We start from the raw sequence: 16,562 nt of genomic DNA, 5'->3' as shown, positions 1-16,562 counted from the left end.
TGTGAATTTAACCTCAAACCATCTAGAGTTGCGTAAATTTCCATTCTAACTCATGAAATATTTTATCAGTATTATCTCTTTGAATAAATCTCTCCTGGAGCTTTTTAACCTGTTCAGATTAGGTCAGGTTGCAATTTTAAGCCATCTCAGACACTGTCTCGAAATCTTCCTTTACCAGGAATTCTTTTTCTCTTTGTCTCTGTCTCATTATGTTTCCCTCTGTCTCTGTTTCTCCCTCTCTCTGGGTCCCCTTGTTACCTACAACTCACATATTTCTATCATACTTCTATCTCATATATCCATCATCATACGTCCTGAAAAAAGTATACTTTATCTGTCTGAAAATGCCTTTATTCTGCTGTGGAATTTGGTTGATAATTTGGCTGAATATAAAATTCTAGATTGGAAATACATTTTTCTAGGCATTGTCCATTGTTTTCTAGAGTTGAAGAAGTCCAATGACATTTAGATTCTTGATCCTTTGTTTGAAATCTGTTTTCTGCTCTGAAATCTTACAGAATTTTTCTTTTTTCTCCAATGACCTTCAATTTCACAACGACTTGCCTCTGTGTGGGCACATCTGCATTTATTCGTAGGCGCTCAGTGAGCAAGTTCTAGCCAACACAGTTCCTCCATTTCTGGAAAAATTTCTTGAAGTGTTTCTCTGAAGATACTTTCTCCTCCATTTCCCCCCTGTTTTCTCCTTCTGAATTCTACATATGTGCCTATTAGTGAATCCACCATATGTTTCTTTATTACTTTTCACCTTCTTATTTTTCTGTAACACTTTCTCGTAGACTTCCTCAACTCCACTTTACATCTCTGCTCCAGAATTTTTCAATTTCTACTTTCATAATGGTTTTCTTTTCGTTTCTAAGGATTTTGTTGTTGCTATTGTTCTGTTTTAATGTTTTTTTTTAAGTTTTTTAGGTTTATTTATTTATTTTGAGAAAGAGACAGAGTGAGTGGGGGAGGGCAGAGAGAGAGGGAGACAGAATCCCAAGTAGGCTCCATGCTGTCAGCACAGAGCCTGGTGTGGGGCTCAAACTCATGAACTCATGAGACCATGACCTGAGCAGAAGAAACCAAGAGCTGGATGCTTAACCAACGGAGCCACCCAGGAAGCCCCTCAGTGTTTTCTTTTGTAGCAATCTGTTCATGTTTTAGAGGTGAAATGCTTTCCTTCATCTACTTTTTATTTTTTATTTTTTTTTAATTTTTTAACATTTATTTATTTTTGAGACAGAGAGAGATAGAGCACGAACGGGGGAGGGTCAGAGAGAGAGGGAGACAGAATCCGAAACAGGCTCCAGGCGGTCAGCCCAGAGCCCGACGTGGGGCTCGAACTCACGGACCGCGAGATCGTGACCTGAGCTGAAGTCGGACGCTTAACCGACTGAGCCACCCAGGCGCCCCGCCTTCATCTACTTTTTAAATCATATACTTTATTTCAAAGTTTTCTTCTTGCTATGTTGTCTCTTTCCTCAATTCTGAGGGGCCATAGTTGCTGCTGTAATTCTTGAGAAGGGGATCTTATGATTAAATTGTTTCTTTAACCAGTCCTCCTGTTTGGGGCACTGTCATTCTACTTCAAGGTACCAATTCCTGAACTTTGGGAGAGATTTCTCATGTAAATTGTGTTTTTTGTTCCCTTTCCCCCCTGCCTGCTTAGAATTCAGCTTTTCAAGGTCTGCTAGGTTCTTTTACACTTTTTGTTTTGTTTCCTTACCTCCCCCCCCCCTTTTTTTGTCTTGTGAGCTTACACCTTTTTATAATATTATTTTACTGTTTGCTGTTTTACTGGGATTCAGGGAGAATAAACAACTTATTGTTTATGTTTTAACTGTCACACTTAATCGAATATCTCTGAATTTTTGCTTTTATGAGCTTTCTTAATTTGTTAATTATTCATAATGGAAGGGGAAAAGGATGTTAGCTGCACAGTTATTTTTGTTTGTTGTTTATTTATTGTCTTTGTTTTTTTGTCCACCTTTCTCTACAACCCACTAAGTTGGGGTTGAGATTAGGATGGCTTTATCGATGGTTGTGGGAGCAGAAGCATGCCATGACAATTGTATGGTCTATTTGTTTATATATTCTTATATTAGAGAGAAAGAAATTTGGAAAATGAATGGAAGAAAGTGGGCTTCAGGGGAAAATAAGAGTGCAAGAGACATTTGCACTTGTTCTTTGGAAGACATTCACAAAAACTGAGTGCTTCTCTTATGCCCCATCCCCCTTTCCCACTGTAAAGTTATATATTGTAGTGTCGGGCACCCTGGACCACAAGGAATAAAAGGCAAAGCAGGTCCTCCAGGAAGAAGAGGCTCGAAAGGAGAAAAAGGCAAGTATGCAGCAAAGGTAGGATTTCCTGAAGACAATAGCTTATGGTGGGGGGGGGTTGGAGGCATTTATGAAGTGGGCAATGGAACATTTCACTTCGATGCGATACGCACCTTAGTTACCCCCTTGAGTGCCCCTTTTCATCACGTGCTTATGATATGGTTAGAACTTAGCCAAAGTCAAGTCTTTGTATCTGAGAGTCTAAAGGAGACCCTTGCCTGCTGTGAAATTTGCCTCAGAGTGGTGACTTTTTTCATGAGGTGCTTTTTGTTCCTTGAAAGAAGCAGAGATGAGAAAGTACTGATCTTTTATTTCACTTTCTCTCTGTGGGTCCATACTTCCCCATGTCATCAAGTGTTTGTGTCTCAGTGTTTCTCCACTGTAAATTGTTTGGTGCCTTTTTGACCATCTGGAACAGGTGGGTATGAGAGCAGAAACACAGCTGAGTTTGACCATCTGAAAGGCTTTTTTTCCGACTAAAAGTCCTGATGATTAGAAAACGCATTGTAGTGAATTATCAGTTGTAATAGGCAATGCAGTCAGTAATCCTTTTTCACATATTATTTTGTTTCTTTATTTGTTTAGAGTTTATGCTCTAACCCAATTTTTTTTTTTTTTGTTTCTTCAGCAGGAACCAGATAAAAGACTTTCAAACTTTTAAAAATATGATTTCTTATTTTAAAGTTCCTTCAGTAAATTTGGGTATCAGTTTATCAGAATGAGTTTATTTAAAGACCCAAGATACCCCATTTGTCCAGAAATGATACACCTGCCCCATGTAGACCATGCCTAGGTACCCCTACACAGTGCCCCTCCTCTGCTTACGTCACATGTTATCAGTTATGGGAGATAAGAACCATGTACGTCATACCCTTTTTGTTCTTATTTTCATTCTTGGTTTTGTTTAGTAAAGGCTTTTTGGGATTTTGTGCAGGAAATATGACAAAGCTGCCTTTTATCCTCTGTCTAGGAAACGCGGGGCTCTGTGCCTGTGAGCCTGGTCCCATGGGCCCACCAGGCCCTCCGGGACTTCCTGGGAGGCAGGGTAGTAAGGGAGACTTGGGGCTCCCTGGGTGGCTTGGAGAGAAAGGTCATCCAGGCCCTCCGGGTGCTGAAGGATCTCCAGGACCACCAGTGAGTAGCTCTTACCAATAACAATCTTTCTAGTTAAAAGAGACAGAGATAAAATTCAACTGTAGCTCTTTCTGACTTATAGTATGATATATATTTTATGTTTTGAACCTATACATATATTAATGACCAAAAAAAATCATCTATGTTCATTCATTCATTCAACTAATATTTATTGAGCACCTACTATGTTCCATGTGTCATTCTAGGTGCTGGGCATGCAGTAGGGAGCAGAGCACAGTCTGTACCCTCCTGGGGACTCCTGGGGTTGGGAGGGACGCATGCTGGGTAGCAAATAGATGAGTATGTATGGCTGATGATGATAAAGGCCATCACCATCTAATGTAGCTTGAGGGGGAAAAGCTGGAGGAAATGAAGACAAAGAAGTGGCTGGAGGTTATGTGGGGTTGTGGAGCACGGGGCTTGGTGGGTGCGTTGGGTTTGGGCTTTTATTCTGGATGACAGGGAACAGCCAGTGGAAAGTTTTAAGAAGAGACAGACATAATGCTCTATGGCTGACATTAGCTTCGAATGGCTCACTATGGTAGTTCTGGTAAGAACAGATAACAGGGGGCGAGGGAAGGAGGGAGATGGGCTGGAGGACTGCTGCATAGTCCTGGTGAAATATGACGGTAGACAAATTAGCATGTTGGTGCTGGGTGTGACGAGAAATGATCAGATTCTCGATATGTTTTGAGATCGGTGCTAATAGATTGGCTGTTGGGCTGGACATGGGATATTAGAAGGAGAAAAGTAAAGGATAAGACCCAAATGGGGAAGCCAATGTGAGGAGTAGGTGTGGAGTAGGGAAAGGAAGTATCATTGGGGCCATCTTAAATTTGAGGTGCCAATCAGACAAGCAGGTCGAGGTGTTGAAGGGTAGTGAGATGGTATTCAAGTAAGAGATTCCGATGCGAGGTCCAAGGTGGAGATACAGACATTGGCTTTGTCAGCGTTTATGTGATATTTCGTGCCACAGAGTAGATCTATTTTGAAATGGTTCTCATCTGCTGACCATTACAAGTGACTCGAGTTGAGGCACAGCCTTTCAGCAACTTGACTCCTCAGAAGAAACTCACTGGCCCTAAGGGCATTACTCTGGAGGCTGGACACAGCCTGCCTGTCCCCTCTTTATCAAAGAGCCTTAATCCTGGGGTGACCTGGAGCCTACCCATCAGCTTGAATGTCCTCTTTTCCATTTTCCCTGGGACATGCTATGGAAATAAGGTTCCAGTCTGAGAGCCTTAAGTGAGGGTGACAATTAGGCTCTCTCTCGGTACCACCCTCAATACACTTGCAAAACACACTCACAAAGTCTGCTTGACAAGAAGCTAACTCCTTAATACGTGTATGTTGAATGAACACGGCCGCAGCTGTTAAGCACTTTGCATTTTATAGTCTGCTTTTTCCATTCGGCATTTGAGCACAGTCATTTTTTATAGTGGTACCTTCATTAAGAAGATGATACTGGTTCTAAAATATTTTTATGGCTTTCTCTTGAGTTGCTTCTCAGGGCTAGCCTCTTTGAGTGTGAATTGCTAGTTTGCCCAGGGTTGTCCTGGCTGAGCTTTATGTCATTCGGCTGCTGTACGGCTTACTCTTAGGACAGGTAATGTTTCTGATGTCTTTTTTTCTGTACATGATCCTGTCCATATGACTTCTCTGCATTAAGTTCATCACGGTGTGGTTATAGCTGGGGACTAGATCCTTATACCACGAGGCACTGTGAAAGGAAAGTGTTTGGGGGAAAGGAATGGATACAAAGAGAGAGCACAGAGGAACCACAGACGATCACTGTGGGTGCTCTCACTTTATCGGACATGTCCTCTCTCAGCAGCTGGTCCCTGGCCTCAGAAGCCACAGATTGGTAGGCAAATAGAAAACAGAAAAGTGCGTTTAGGTTCTTTACATTTTTTTTTTTTTTTTTTTTTTTTTTTATGGTTCGAACAAAGCTTTGTATTTATTGCCATAGTCTGAGGTTGGGGGTTTCCTACCAAGATGCTGTCATGTTAAGCATGGGGACTGGGAGGCACGTGGATCCACTTTCAAATCCCAACTCTGACACTGGCGAGCTCTACGGTCTTCCTGAGCCTCAGTGCCTCATTTATAAAATGGACATAACAACGGGGTAAGAATTCAGTTCAGCAACATATTCTGAGGGCTGTAAGGGATACACCAGTGATCAAGCAGGGTCACTGCCCCTGATGAGTTGTAGAGCAAACCAAAGGTCATGGACTTGACATGGGCTAAATCTGACCTACTGGCTTGTTTGGTTTTGTCTTCGTGATGTTTTATTTTGTATTATTAATAAGATTTATGGCGGCCCTTGAGAAATTGGAAGTTCATTAACACAGGGTCAGTGCATTCCCACAGTTGCCAGGAGCTGAGAGGTGACCATGCATGTAGAAGGGCTGGGTGCTCCTGGCTCCGCGTGGTCTATCCATCTGCTTCCCTTGCTAGGCACGGCCCCTGTGGGCATCTGTGGCTCAAATCCCTGATCTAGACCATGTTTTAAACAACTGTTACACGGCTGGCAGAGAGGAATTTGTTTTGTTGCTGTTGAGACTTTGTTGTTGTATTAACACATGTATTTAATGATCTCAGGTCTTGGAATAATGACAAGTAGCCTTGATCCCAAAGCTGCTGGGAACCTTTGCCCCAAGAATCTCTTGGATTCAACATTTGTTTCACTAAGAATCTAAGTCTAAGTGCCATGAAGGCAAGACGGTCTGCTGTTAACTGTTGTGTCCTTGCTACTCTCAGTATTCCCTGGCCCTTTGTAGATTGTCAGTGAATGTCTCTCTAGTGAAATCCAAAACCAGTGCTGGTTATCTATTTTTTTTTCTCACTAGCTCAAATAAGTCTGAGATCTGACTCTAGTGCTGAATATTCTATATCTGCGCAGCATTAGAGAAATTTATAGTACATTCTAAGTCTTCAATGGCTAACTAAGGAGCGGCTCAGACTCCCAGGACACCAAGGTCTCATTTATTAAGCATTCCACTGGCATTCTCCTTCTGGAAAGAAACTGGTTCGTGTGCTAAATGAATGGTTTTATGTGTTGATAGTTTATCCATCGGAAGGGCATTTTCATTATCTGCCTCTTGGGCTGAACACTGTGTCTCATATACTTTGGACCTGTCATGTTGTCACTTATGACTTAGTCTATACAGGAAAAATAAGCATTTAAGCAACACTCAACCCATATTAGCACTTTGCGATTTCTAAAGTTCCTTTTCTATTCCAGCTCTTCCTACTGAGAAATTTGTTCCACCCGCCTTTTTGATGTCACATAGACATCGTTACCTGGGATGCTGTACTACAGTGACGCCCCTGGTGGGGGTGGGGGAGGTAGTTGAGTGGGTGTGTGGAACTGTTTTTTTTTTCTACATCAGATGCCTCCCAAGCATTTTTGCCATTTGGGTTTTTATGCCTGTTGCGTACGGTTTTGGCTTCCTCTTCATTCTTACTACTTAATGCTGCCATCATACTGATCTCCACTGTTACCTTCTTCTCCTCTTAGTAGTTAACTGCTTATAAAGTGCCAGTTAAGCAGGTTAAGCTTGCATGAACTTGTTAGATTGTATGAAAATAAGGCAAGGTGGCATCTGTGTGGGAAAAGTAAATGGTCTTCTCAGTCATTTTTACCTCCGTCTAAATTCTTATCTGTGTTTCTTGACTTTCAAGGTCATCTGATAAGTAACCTTGTTATGTATAGTGTTTCTGTAGCTGTATTTACTGTGATGCTTGGCCACTCTAATATGCTGATGGTAGGTTTCCAGATTGTTGACATGGCTTAATATTCAGTAATATGTAACACTTATAAAACCATGACCCAAACAGTGAGTCTCAGAGCAATGTTGAGGTCAAAAGATGATGAGCCCATCAGTGAAAATCAGCTGTTTACTTGCTATATAGAGGAAATATATCAACCGTGTAACCATGGTTCTCATTTTCCCCTCCTCTTGCCCATCAGTTTCCCTCAATATCACAAGCTTATCCCTAAACCTCTGCCTTCGGCTTTAGTGGCAGCTCTTGTGGTTAACCTACCTTCTTCTTTACTCCTCATTCTATTAAAATGCTCAAGATAGTTAAAAAATTTGATTATAGGGGGTGCCTGGGTGGCTCAGTCGGTTAAGCGTCCGACTTCAGCTCAGGTCATGATCTCGCGGTCCATGAGTTCAAGCCCTGCGTCGGGCTCTGTGCTGACCGCTCAGAGCCTGGAGCCTGTTTCGGATTCTGTGTCTCCCTCTCTCTCTGACCCTCCCCCATTCATGCTCTGTCTCTGTCTCAAAAATAAATAAACGTTAAAAAAAATTAAAAAATTTGATTATAAATTTTTATGTTGAGATAAATTTTATGTTATGACTCAAAGAAGTTACACAATCACACAGAGAGTTCCCATGGACCCTTTGCCAAGCATCCCTGATGATAGCATACATAACCATAGTACGTTGCCAAAACCAGGAAATTGATAATGATAGATGCTTCTGTTGAATCTGGTACAGACCTTATCCAGATTCCACAAGCTTCTAAATGCAGGTCAAGACCTTCAGTTTTGTAAGGTAGGACCCACCTTAGAAGGTAAGGAAGAGAGTGATACCACGGGTACCACTCCAGAATCTGGAACAGGTGATTTAGAAGGAAAGAAGAGAGAGATTAGATGTAGGTGAATAACTTTTGACCCATCAAAATTAAACTGATTCATTCCTCTTATTTCTCACCAAGGGAAAACCCGGTGCTGCAGGACCACTTGGCAGTAAAGGAGAAAAGGGAGACATGGTTGTGTCGAGAGTGAAAGGTGAGTCTAGTCAATCACTTAGCTCCCTGCCATTTTTATGAATGATAGATGAACTTTCATCTTGTATTCATTTCCCTGTGACCACAGATCAATTCTATAACAAGACACAGGATTGTTCAGATTGCTTAAAAAAATATTCCTGGCCTGGGGCTCCTGGGTGGCTCAGTTGGTTGAGTGACTAACTCTTGATTTTGGCTCAGGTCACGATCCCAGGATCCTGGGATCGAGTCTCGTGTCAGGCTCCGCACTGAGCGTGGAACCTGCTTAAGATTCTCTGTCTCTCTCTCCCTGTGCCCCTCTACCCCACTTGTGCACTCTCGTGCTCTCTCTCTCTCTCTCTCTCTGTCTCTAAAATAAAAAATAATATTCCTTGACCTTCACAGAGCGGTGAGAATGTGGAACCTCAAATCCTCTATCTCTGATTTGAAAATATAGATGCTCCTTTAGCCACCTATTTAAATCTTCATTACTGTGAACTTGGATTTGAAGACCTCCTTTGACCCGCCTACCAGTTTTTCAGTGCGTTTTGGCATCCTGTGTTCATCAAGACTATTTTGGTCATGACAGAAACCCAGCTTGAAGTAGTTTTAGAAAACATTATTGACTCAGCCAAACAAAATTTGAAATGTTAGACGTAGTCTCCCAGGACAGCTGGGTCCAGGGGACTGCACCATCTGCCTTTCTCCCCGAGACTAGCTTTCCCTGGGCTGTGTGGGTAGACTGCCCTTCCTAGCAGAAGCTCTAAGTTCTTACAAAAAGGAAGAGAGCTAGCTCTACCTTCTCAGCTCCAGTTTGAAAAACAAAACAATTCTGGAAAGATTGGCCTAGACTGGGGCAAGTGTGCAGCCACGGACTACTCCCCATTCACCACTGCTAGGGGATGGAGTACCATGTCGGGCACCACACACACAGCGGCCATGTGATTGGTGCCTCCTTACACAACCTCCTCGGCAGAGCGCTCCCCAAATAAGAGATCCTGTGGGTTTGGCAGTTGTCTTTCTCCCCTATGACTTTTGTGTGATTGTCTTTATGTGACTTTAGTCAATGGAGACACTCAGGGGAGTCTCTACCGGCCCACCTGGAGGCAAGGTCATTGCTTTTACCTCTTGTCCTGTGTTTCCTTCTACTTCACCCAGCTGCTGAGAAGGGCTTGAATATCTTTTGGCCTTTATTCCCAGGGCAGAAAGGAGAAAGGGGTCCTGATGGGCTCCCAGGATTTCCAGGGCAACAGGGACAACATGGCCGGGATGGACTTCCTGGAGAAAGGGGGGATCCGGGACCCCCGGTATGTATAATTCTTCTTTGGCTGTAGAGTTTCATTTCCTTATATGGTCACAAAGCATCTGTTTTCCCCTTCTCAATTTAAAACTGTAATTCAGTAAAGTGTCATGTGCTGTGAATCAGAGTCACCTTCCATTGACTGCCAGAAAAAGATGATTGTTACAAAAGGTGTGGCATAGTTGCAGATGGTCTGAAATCCTGAGTGACAGTTGAGTCACGGCATGACTTTCTGTCCCGTCTTTGGTCTTTGTATCATTATCATGGTGTTTATCTATTTCTGGGGCCCTTGTCTCTAGCTACAAAGCCCCCAGTGGCTGCAGGCCTGTTCAGTTAACTCTGTAGGGAGGAGCATAGAACACAGGTCCTGATAATGACCTCCAGTTCTGTCCCCAGGTGAAGAAGCACGTGAGGGGAAGTGGCAAACAAGAGAGGGTGAACTGGTGCAAATCTGAACTGACATGTTAGTTGATGGAAAACCCCACCGACAAATGATATTTGTTGCATTTTTCAAACATGATTTGGGTGGAGACCATGTGGAGGTAACGGAGGTCGTAAGAGAAGACAATGAGACATGATCCTGGGCTTAGGAACTTAAAGTATCACGGGTACATGAGGCATGTTTGGATGCCTACATTATGTTTTATTCACATCATTAATTTTCTTTTTTTTTTTTTAAGTTTATTTATTCTGATAGAGGCAGAGACAGAGAGAGCTGGGGAGGGACAGAGAGAGAGGGGGGAGAGAAAGAGAATCCTAAGCAGGCTCCATGCTACCAGCTGCAGAGCCCGATGCAGGGCTCAATCCCACGAACCATGAGATCATGACCTGAGCCGAAGCCAAGAGTCAGACACTTAACCGATTGAGCCACCCAGGCGCCCCCACATCGTCAATTTTCCGAAGAGCAATCCGCTTTCACATTTTATCCTAGGAGATGGAGGCCGAGGGTGTGTTACTCAAGGTCACCTATCTGTCGAGTAGACTACACCGCAGGGAAAACCCCAGTCTGTCTTATGCCAAAGCATGTGCTACTTTCACCAGCCTGTGCTGCCTGCCATCAACAGTGTCGTAATAGAGAAGGACTAACTTCTGATTTATAGGCGCACCTTCAGACAGATGGTATGTGAGTAAGAGAGGCCTGGAAATCAAACCAGGGTAGATGGTCAGAAGTCTCTCTCGTCTTTCAGCTGATACCAAGTATCATGATAATCATGAACGAAGTCTGCCTTAGATTTGGCAATCCTTGTTTTGTTTACTCTCCCGCTTCAGGAACTATCTAGAAGCCAATGTCACTGAGTGGCAATGGTCCTCGGGTTCCGATCTCATTGTGAAAAACCAAAACGTACCCTAGGTCGCATTAGGTGAGGGGTTTCTATAATGGTCTAGAGCGGTCCTCCTAGATTCGTTGAACCAATCCAGATTCACAAGACTGTCATCACCCACATGTGAGACCAGGCTACTCGGGAAGACAGAAGACACAGCCCTCAGCTTGCCAGCAGGGTAGCATCAGACGTGCGTCGCTCGTATGCAAGACCCCTGGTAGCTGTTCATTCGGCGGGAGAGAGTGAAACGAGATCCACATGCAGCACATGTGCAGTAGCGTTGACTGAGAGCCTCCTGCCCCACAGGGACACGGCCTGTGGAGACCCCACAGGGAACCACCGCTCAAGGGAGCCCCGGCAAGGACTCCGCACAGGTCTTCATAGTTTTCCAGACCAGATGCAAGTTTTGCCACCAGGGATTGATGTTACCATAAGCAATGTTGCCTTGTAATATATTTGACATCCAATTTTTAGGAAGTTTCCAGAGGAACAGAACTAGACTGTTAACCAAAGGTCAAATTCTTAAAGCAGGAGAAGGAAGTGTTGGTCAGCCCTTTCCTTGCAGACGTGGAGGGTAATTGAGTCTATCCTGTGTCTTCTCATAAATGCAGGAAAACAGTTTCAAAGACCTAAGAATTTATTTATTCAGCTTGTAAGCCTTCTTTCTTACCTCCCTCAATTGACGTATTTCTGTATTTCGTTATATTTGGTATTAGAGAGTTGTTCTAACAAAAAATTTCTAAATTCTGTATTGAATACATAACACAGCTTTCTGTATTTGAGGTGGACCCCCCCAGCCATAGCATCTATATGTTTGTAAATTTTTATATAAAGGATGAAGAAGAAACTAAGTTACTCATCTATTGGTGATTTAATAGCTTGCTATTGAGGAACTGTCTACTGGAAATATGAAGTTTTTCCACAGCTTCTATAGACTATGACAATGGCTGCTTTGGGTTTATGGACTTGCAAAGATTGGTAGTTGACTCACGATGCAAATATTCCCAGGGGGATCATGAAGACGCAGCCCCAGGTGCAAAAGGGTTTCCTGGATTGCCAGGGCCCCCAGGAAGAACAGGACCTAAGGGACAACCAGGACTAGGATTTCCCGGGCCACCAGGAGAAAGAGGGCCACCAGGAGCTCCAGGCCGTCCTGGCGAGAGGGGCCTTGAGGGCCTGAAGGGTCAGAAAGGTAATTTTGAAGGTTTTGTGTTACAGAATGTCAGGGGAAAATAGTGGAAGCTAAAGCGATCCCCTCTTTGGGGCCAAACTATTGTAGCAGAACCACTAAATAAAATTCCTTCAGGCTGCTGTTCAAACCTTGAATATTGCCAGACAAATAAAAGCATTACAGCACAATCAATATTTACAACAAATTCTTAAAATACTAAAATGTCTTTGTTGCATTATTTGTCTAGCATGCCAAAATTGTCTTCATTCATTTCTCAATCCCAACTTACGCAATCTGCATTAAATTTACATATATATTCAAGATATCTATTTGTTTATAGTCTTTTGAGACAACGCAGTGTATCTTAATAAAAAACACCAGTATTTCATTTAAAAAATACATCACTGTCCTTGAAAACCCATTTGTAGGCATTCTAGAAAGAAAGAAAAAAGGAAGGGATTTCAAATATATTTGACAGTTATTTGAATTTAAACAATAAAGTGACTTGCAGTATTATAGCTGAAAACTTTTGAAAAGGCTGGAGAAAGAATTTAGATTTTTTTCTTTTGCAATATGTGCATATACCTTGGACTACGTTATTAACTGCGAAGTTTTAGAATGAAATAATATCTTTGGTTCTTGCTTCAACAACATAGAAAGGCAATATTTTGGCCCTCAATAAGGTTTAAGATTATGGTTCTGGACCCATCAAAATATAACAGTATTTTTATTCATTTGGTACATTTTTGATTTGAGAGCATATGAAGTAATACATTATAATTATTTCTATGAGAAAAGAGAAATGTTCTATTTTAAAGGGGAAGGAAACAGAGGCACAAGCTTCGGAGTCTTACTGTCTTGACCATGAAAATGGCGGGTGACAACGATCACATTGCGGAGTCATTAAAAAAATTCAAGAGACAATACATTTGAGGCCACTGACTCATGGTAGCCCCTCCCTGAATGGCAGCTGGTATTAATATCTCAGCGCCCCCGCCCCCCGTCATCTACACACTCCCACAGCCAAACTGGGAGTCAGATCTTCTGAACTCAGTGTCAGATGTTGCTGTGATTTCCTGCTTTACCAAATCTTCTGATTCCATTGTATTGGATATCATTGAGCCTATAAATGCATTGTTTTCTTCTAGGCTAGTAAAACTGATACTTCTTGGAATTTTTCCTATTCCCCCTATGTTTATAGCTGTCTGACTGTTGAAGTTCAGATTTCAGGACCGAGCTTCTAGAAATTCAGAACAAAGGTAGTTCAAGTGATCTAACGATACTTGGGGTCCTCTTATCCCTTGGATGCCACATATACTACATGAAAAGAATATCTTGATTGAGTTGTCTTTGGGATTCGTGTTACATGGGGCTATCAGTTGTGTGAATGCCACTTTTTTTTTTTTTTTTCATTCCAGGCGATACAATTTCTTGTAATGTAACCTACCCTGGGAGGCCAGGGCCTCCAGGTTTTGATGGAGCTCCAGGTATGATCAATGAGAAGTTAACTGTTTTAACTAGTAAAAGAACTAGTAAGACAGATGAACCAATAGTTCATCATCAGGCAACTAATGAGGATATTTCTAAAACTCTTACCGGGTTTTGAAGCCAGTATGAGTGGTAATTCCCATTGGGACTCTAGTCTACTGGTTTGGGCACCCTCTAGGTGGGTTTTTAATTTTTTTTAGATCTCTGTGTAACAAAATTTACCTTGATTTGATCACAAATCAGTGAAAATGTCTGCTCTTTGAGAATTTAAAAACTGTATTTCCTATGCCCCAAGAGTGAATAATGATAATTTGCTTACTGATTACATTTTGCTCTCTTCTGTTTTCCAAATCTCAAGGGACATGAACACTCAAAGTTGAAGTTGGCAGGTGCACCTCCTTTAAAGTTATTTTAGCTGAGATCACTTAGAGTAGGAAATGTCAGAATGGTTTTTTTCTTTAATTAAAAAAATTTTTTTTAATAAATCTCAATTCCTTTTGCAGGTGCTTTTTGCCTATACTTCATTTGAGGGCAAATTCAGTAAGATGCAGGGAAATAGATTTTGGCCTTCACCCAGCAGGCCACATATCTTTCTTCCTACAGAAGGGGCTATGCTCTAATATTTGTGTTGACACAGAGCAGAGGAACCAAAAGGTTCATCTGAGTGCTGGTGTATGTCTCAAAGGCTTTCAGGAAGAATCCTTTATGTATGACTTAAAGTATACTAACAAGGGGCACCTGGATGTCTCAGTCAGTTAACTGTCCGGCTTCAGCTCAGGTCATGATCTCATGGTTCCTGAATTTGAGCCCCACGTCGGGCTCTGTGCTGACAGCTCAGAGCCTGGAACCTGCTTCAGATTCTGTGTCTCCCTCTCTCTCTGCCCCTCCCCCGCTCACAGTCCCTCTCTCTCTCTCTCTCTCTCTCTCTCTCTCTCTCTTTCTCTCTTTCTCTCTCTCTCTCAAAAATAAATAAACATTAACTTCTTTAAAAAAATGAAGTACATGAACAGAATCATTCTTTGAAACACTTACTTGGAGCACGTGATTCATAAAATGATTATGTAAACCAGGCGAGGCAACATCTTCCATAAAGTAGAAGTCCTCTGAAAAAGACCACATAGAGGTTTTTTTCGTTTTTTTTTTTTTTTTTTAAATCACCTTAGTTTGTTCTCATTTCATTTGTGTTTTACTGAGTCTGGGTTTGGTTGTTATTGTTTAGGACCAAAGGGACTTCCGGGCCCTCCGGGCGCTCCAGGGTTGAGGTGTTTAGATGGGCCAAAGGGTCAGCGTGGCAAACCAGGAATATCAGAAATACCTGGTCCACCTGGTAAGTAAGTGGTTTTCAGTTAAGAATGTGTGTAGACCTCGAAACTCGATGACCTTAGTAAGCAAATGGCCCACGGATCCCTAGGTCATGGGGAGATGTTTTTTCTTGAAACACTAAGCTTTTAGCTATGTTTTGATAATTTTTAGGTTCTGGTAATTTTGTAAATGCTCAGGGCTCCTTCCACCTGAAAGCATGAGTTATAGACTACTGTTGGTCTATTATTTGGTAGAAACTGCTCAGTACAGACAGACCGCCAGTGGATGAAAGCGATTAGGGAAACATTGTTGGCTTCTAGAAGACACAAACTCACAACGTATTTTCCTGTGAAAGGTGGCAAAGCAACGTTGCCTATTAAGTTACTCTGAATTTTAGTTACGTATCCCTGTGTTTTTTTCTTAATGTGTTTTTATCAAAGTAGTAGTCTTACATTTGTATTGGTTCTATATTTGTACGTTTAACAATTGAAACAATATTTTTCGATAGGTTTTCGTGGTGACGTAGGAGATCCAGGTTTTGGAGGTGCAAAGGGGTCCTCCCTTCCTGGGCCCCCAGGCTCTCCCGGTTCTCGTGGAGCAAATGGGCAGAAAGGAATCATGGGAGACACTGCCTACGGCCACCCAGGTCCCCCGGGAGAGAGAGGTCTTGCAGGGGTGCCGGGGTCAAAAGGACACAGAGGTGATCCAGGACCTCCAGGCTTTGCAGGTATGAGGGCTGTCCTGTCCCTGTGGTCCATAAAGCTGGCTCAGGTCTGCAACAGGTCACTGAAGACTATTTAGACTATCTAGCCTTAGAAGTCTAGAATGCGAAATGTCCCCCCAGGCGTCTTCCCTCATAAATGAGCACTGGTCACATTTCAAGTAACCTGAGTCCTTAGTGTTGCCTTTGCATTTTACTGGTTCCTTTCGAGTCCAGGGCAGCTCACTGTGACTCCATCAGTTCAGTTTGATTCAGCAGCTACTGGACATCTGCCTGCTTCGGACCCAGGACAGTATGTTAGCTCTGTAAACGCCCATGGAGCAGGGCCCGGGGAACATGCCCACTGCCAAAGCCAGGTTGAAGGACCACCTGTAAGAGGAGGGGCAGCTCAGGGAGGCGGAACAGGGTGTGAGATGCTGTTTAGGGAAGCCCAATGGAGGAGCTGGGGGTGGGCTGGGCCCTGGCACACAAGCTGTGTCATTTGAACAGGTGACAGGGTGGAGAGACTTTCGTCCCAGCAGGGGCAGCAGGCGGGGAAGGTGGGAGGATGGCCCTGGCACTGATTTTCATCCATTTCCAGATTCACCAAGGATTCTTCAGGATCCTCAGCAGAGGTCTTTAGATTTAACGTGCTTAAAAATAAGCCTGGGTCAGGGCCATGAAAATCATCTTCTGGGCCCCAATCTCAGAAATTTTGATTCATTACATCAGAATTGGATGGGGGCCAGAAATTCCATCTGAACTTACTTAGCCTTTTGGGTGATGGTGACCAAGAGTGGACCCCAGACTAGAGTTTTACAAGCACTGTTCTGGGTCTTTTCTGACAGTGGATGGGCCAGCATTTATTAGGTGTCCACAGTAGTATCATAGTACAGGGCACGTGAAGGACAAGGGACTAAGCCACATTCTGTGTCACCAGGGAGCTTACTTGTTCTGTAGTTTGTAAGTCAAAATATTCATATGCAAAACCCCAATTAGTTGGAAAGTAACAAGATAATGTATTAT

At 42.8% G+C, this 16,562-nt stretch overlaps 1 protein-coding gene across 8 annotated transcripts in view; it reads left to right on the top strand.

Annotated features, from left to right (window-relative positions):
* COL4A4 (collagen type IV alpha 4 chain) overlaps positions 1-16,562 on the top strand; it is a 131,543-nt gene that overhangs the window by 64,512 nt on the left and 50,469 nt on the right. For all 8 annotated transcript variants that reach the window (XM_086719786.1, XM_086719788.1, XM_086719787.1 and 5 more), the window contains 8 exons: positions 2,255-2,344; positions 3,314-3,477; positions 8,203-8,275; positions 9,454-9,560; positions 11,884-12,067; positions 13,465-13,533; positions 14,754-14,861; positions 15,345-15,563. In XM_086719786.1, coding sequence (XP_086575912.1) covers positions 2,255-2,344; positions 3,314-3,477; positions 8,203-8,275; positions 9,454-9,560; positions 11,884-12,067; positions 13,465-13,533; positions 14,754-14,861; positions 15,345-15,563 — 1,014 coding nt within the window. The remainder of the gene's footprint in view (positions 1-2,254; positions 2,345-3,313; positions 3,478-8,202; positions 8,276-9,453; positions 9,561-11,883; positions 12,068-13,464; positions 13,534-14,753; positions 14,862-15,344; positions 15,564-16,562) is intronic.

This window comes from Puma concolor, chromosome C1, assembly GCF_028749965.1.
Source record: "Puma concolor isolate L17-30 chromosome C1, mPumCon1.1.hap2, whole genome shotgun sequence".
Classification (NCBI taxonomy): Eukaryota; Metazoa; Chordata; class Mammalia; order Carnivora; family Felidae; genus Puma; species Puma concolor.
Note: the sequence above shows the minus strand (reverse complement) of the source record. Positions and strands in the feature narration are given on the sequence as shown.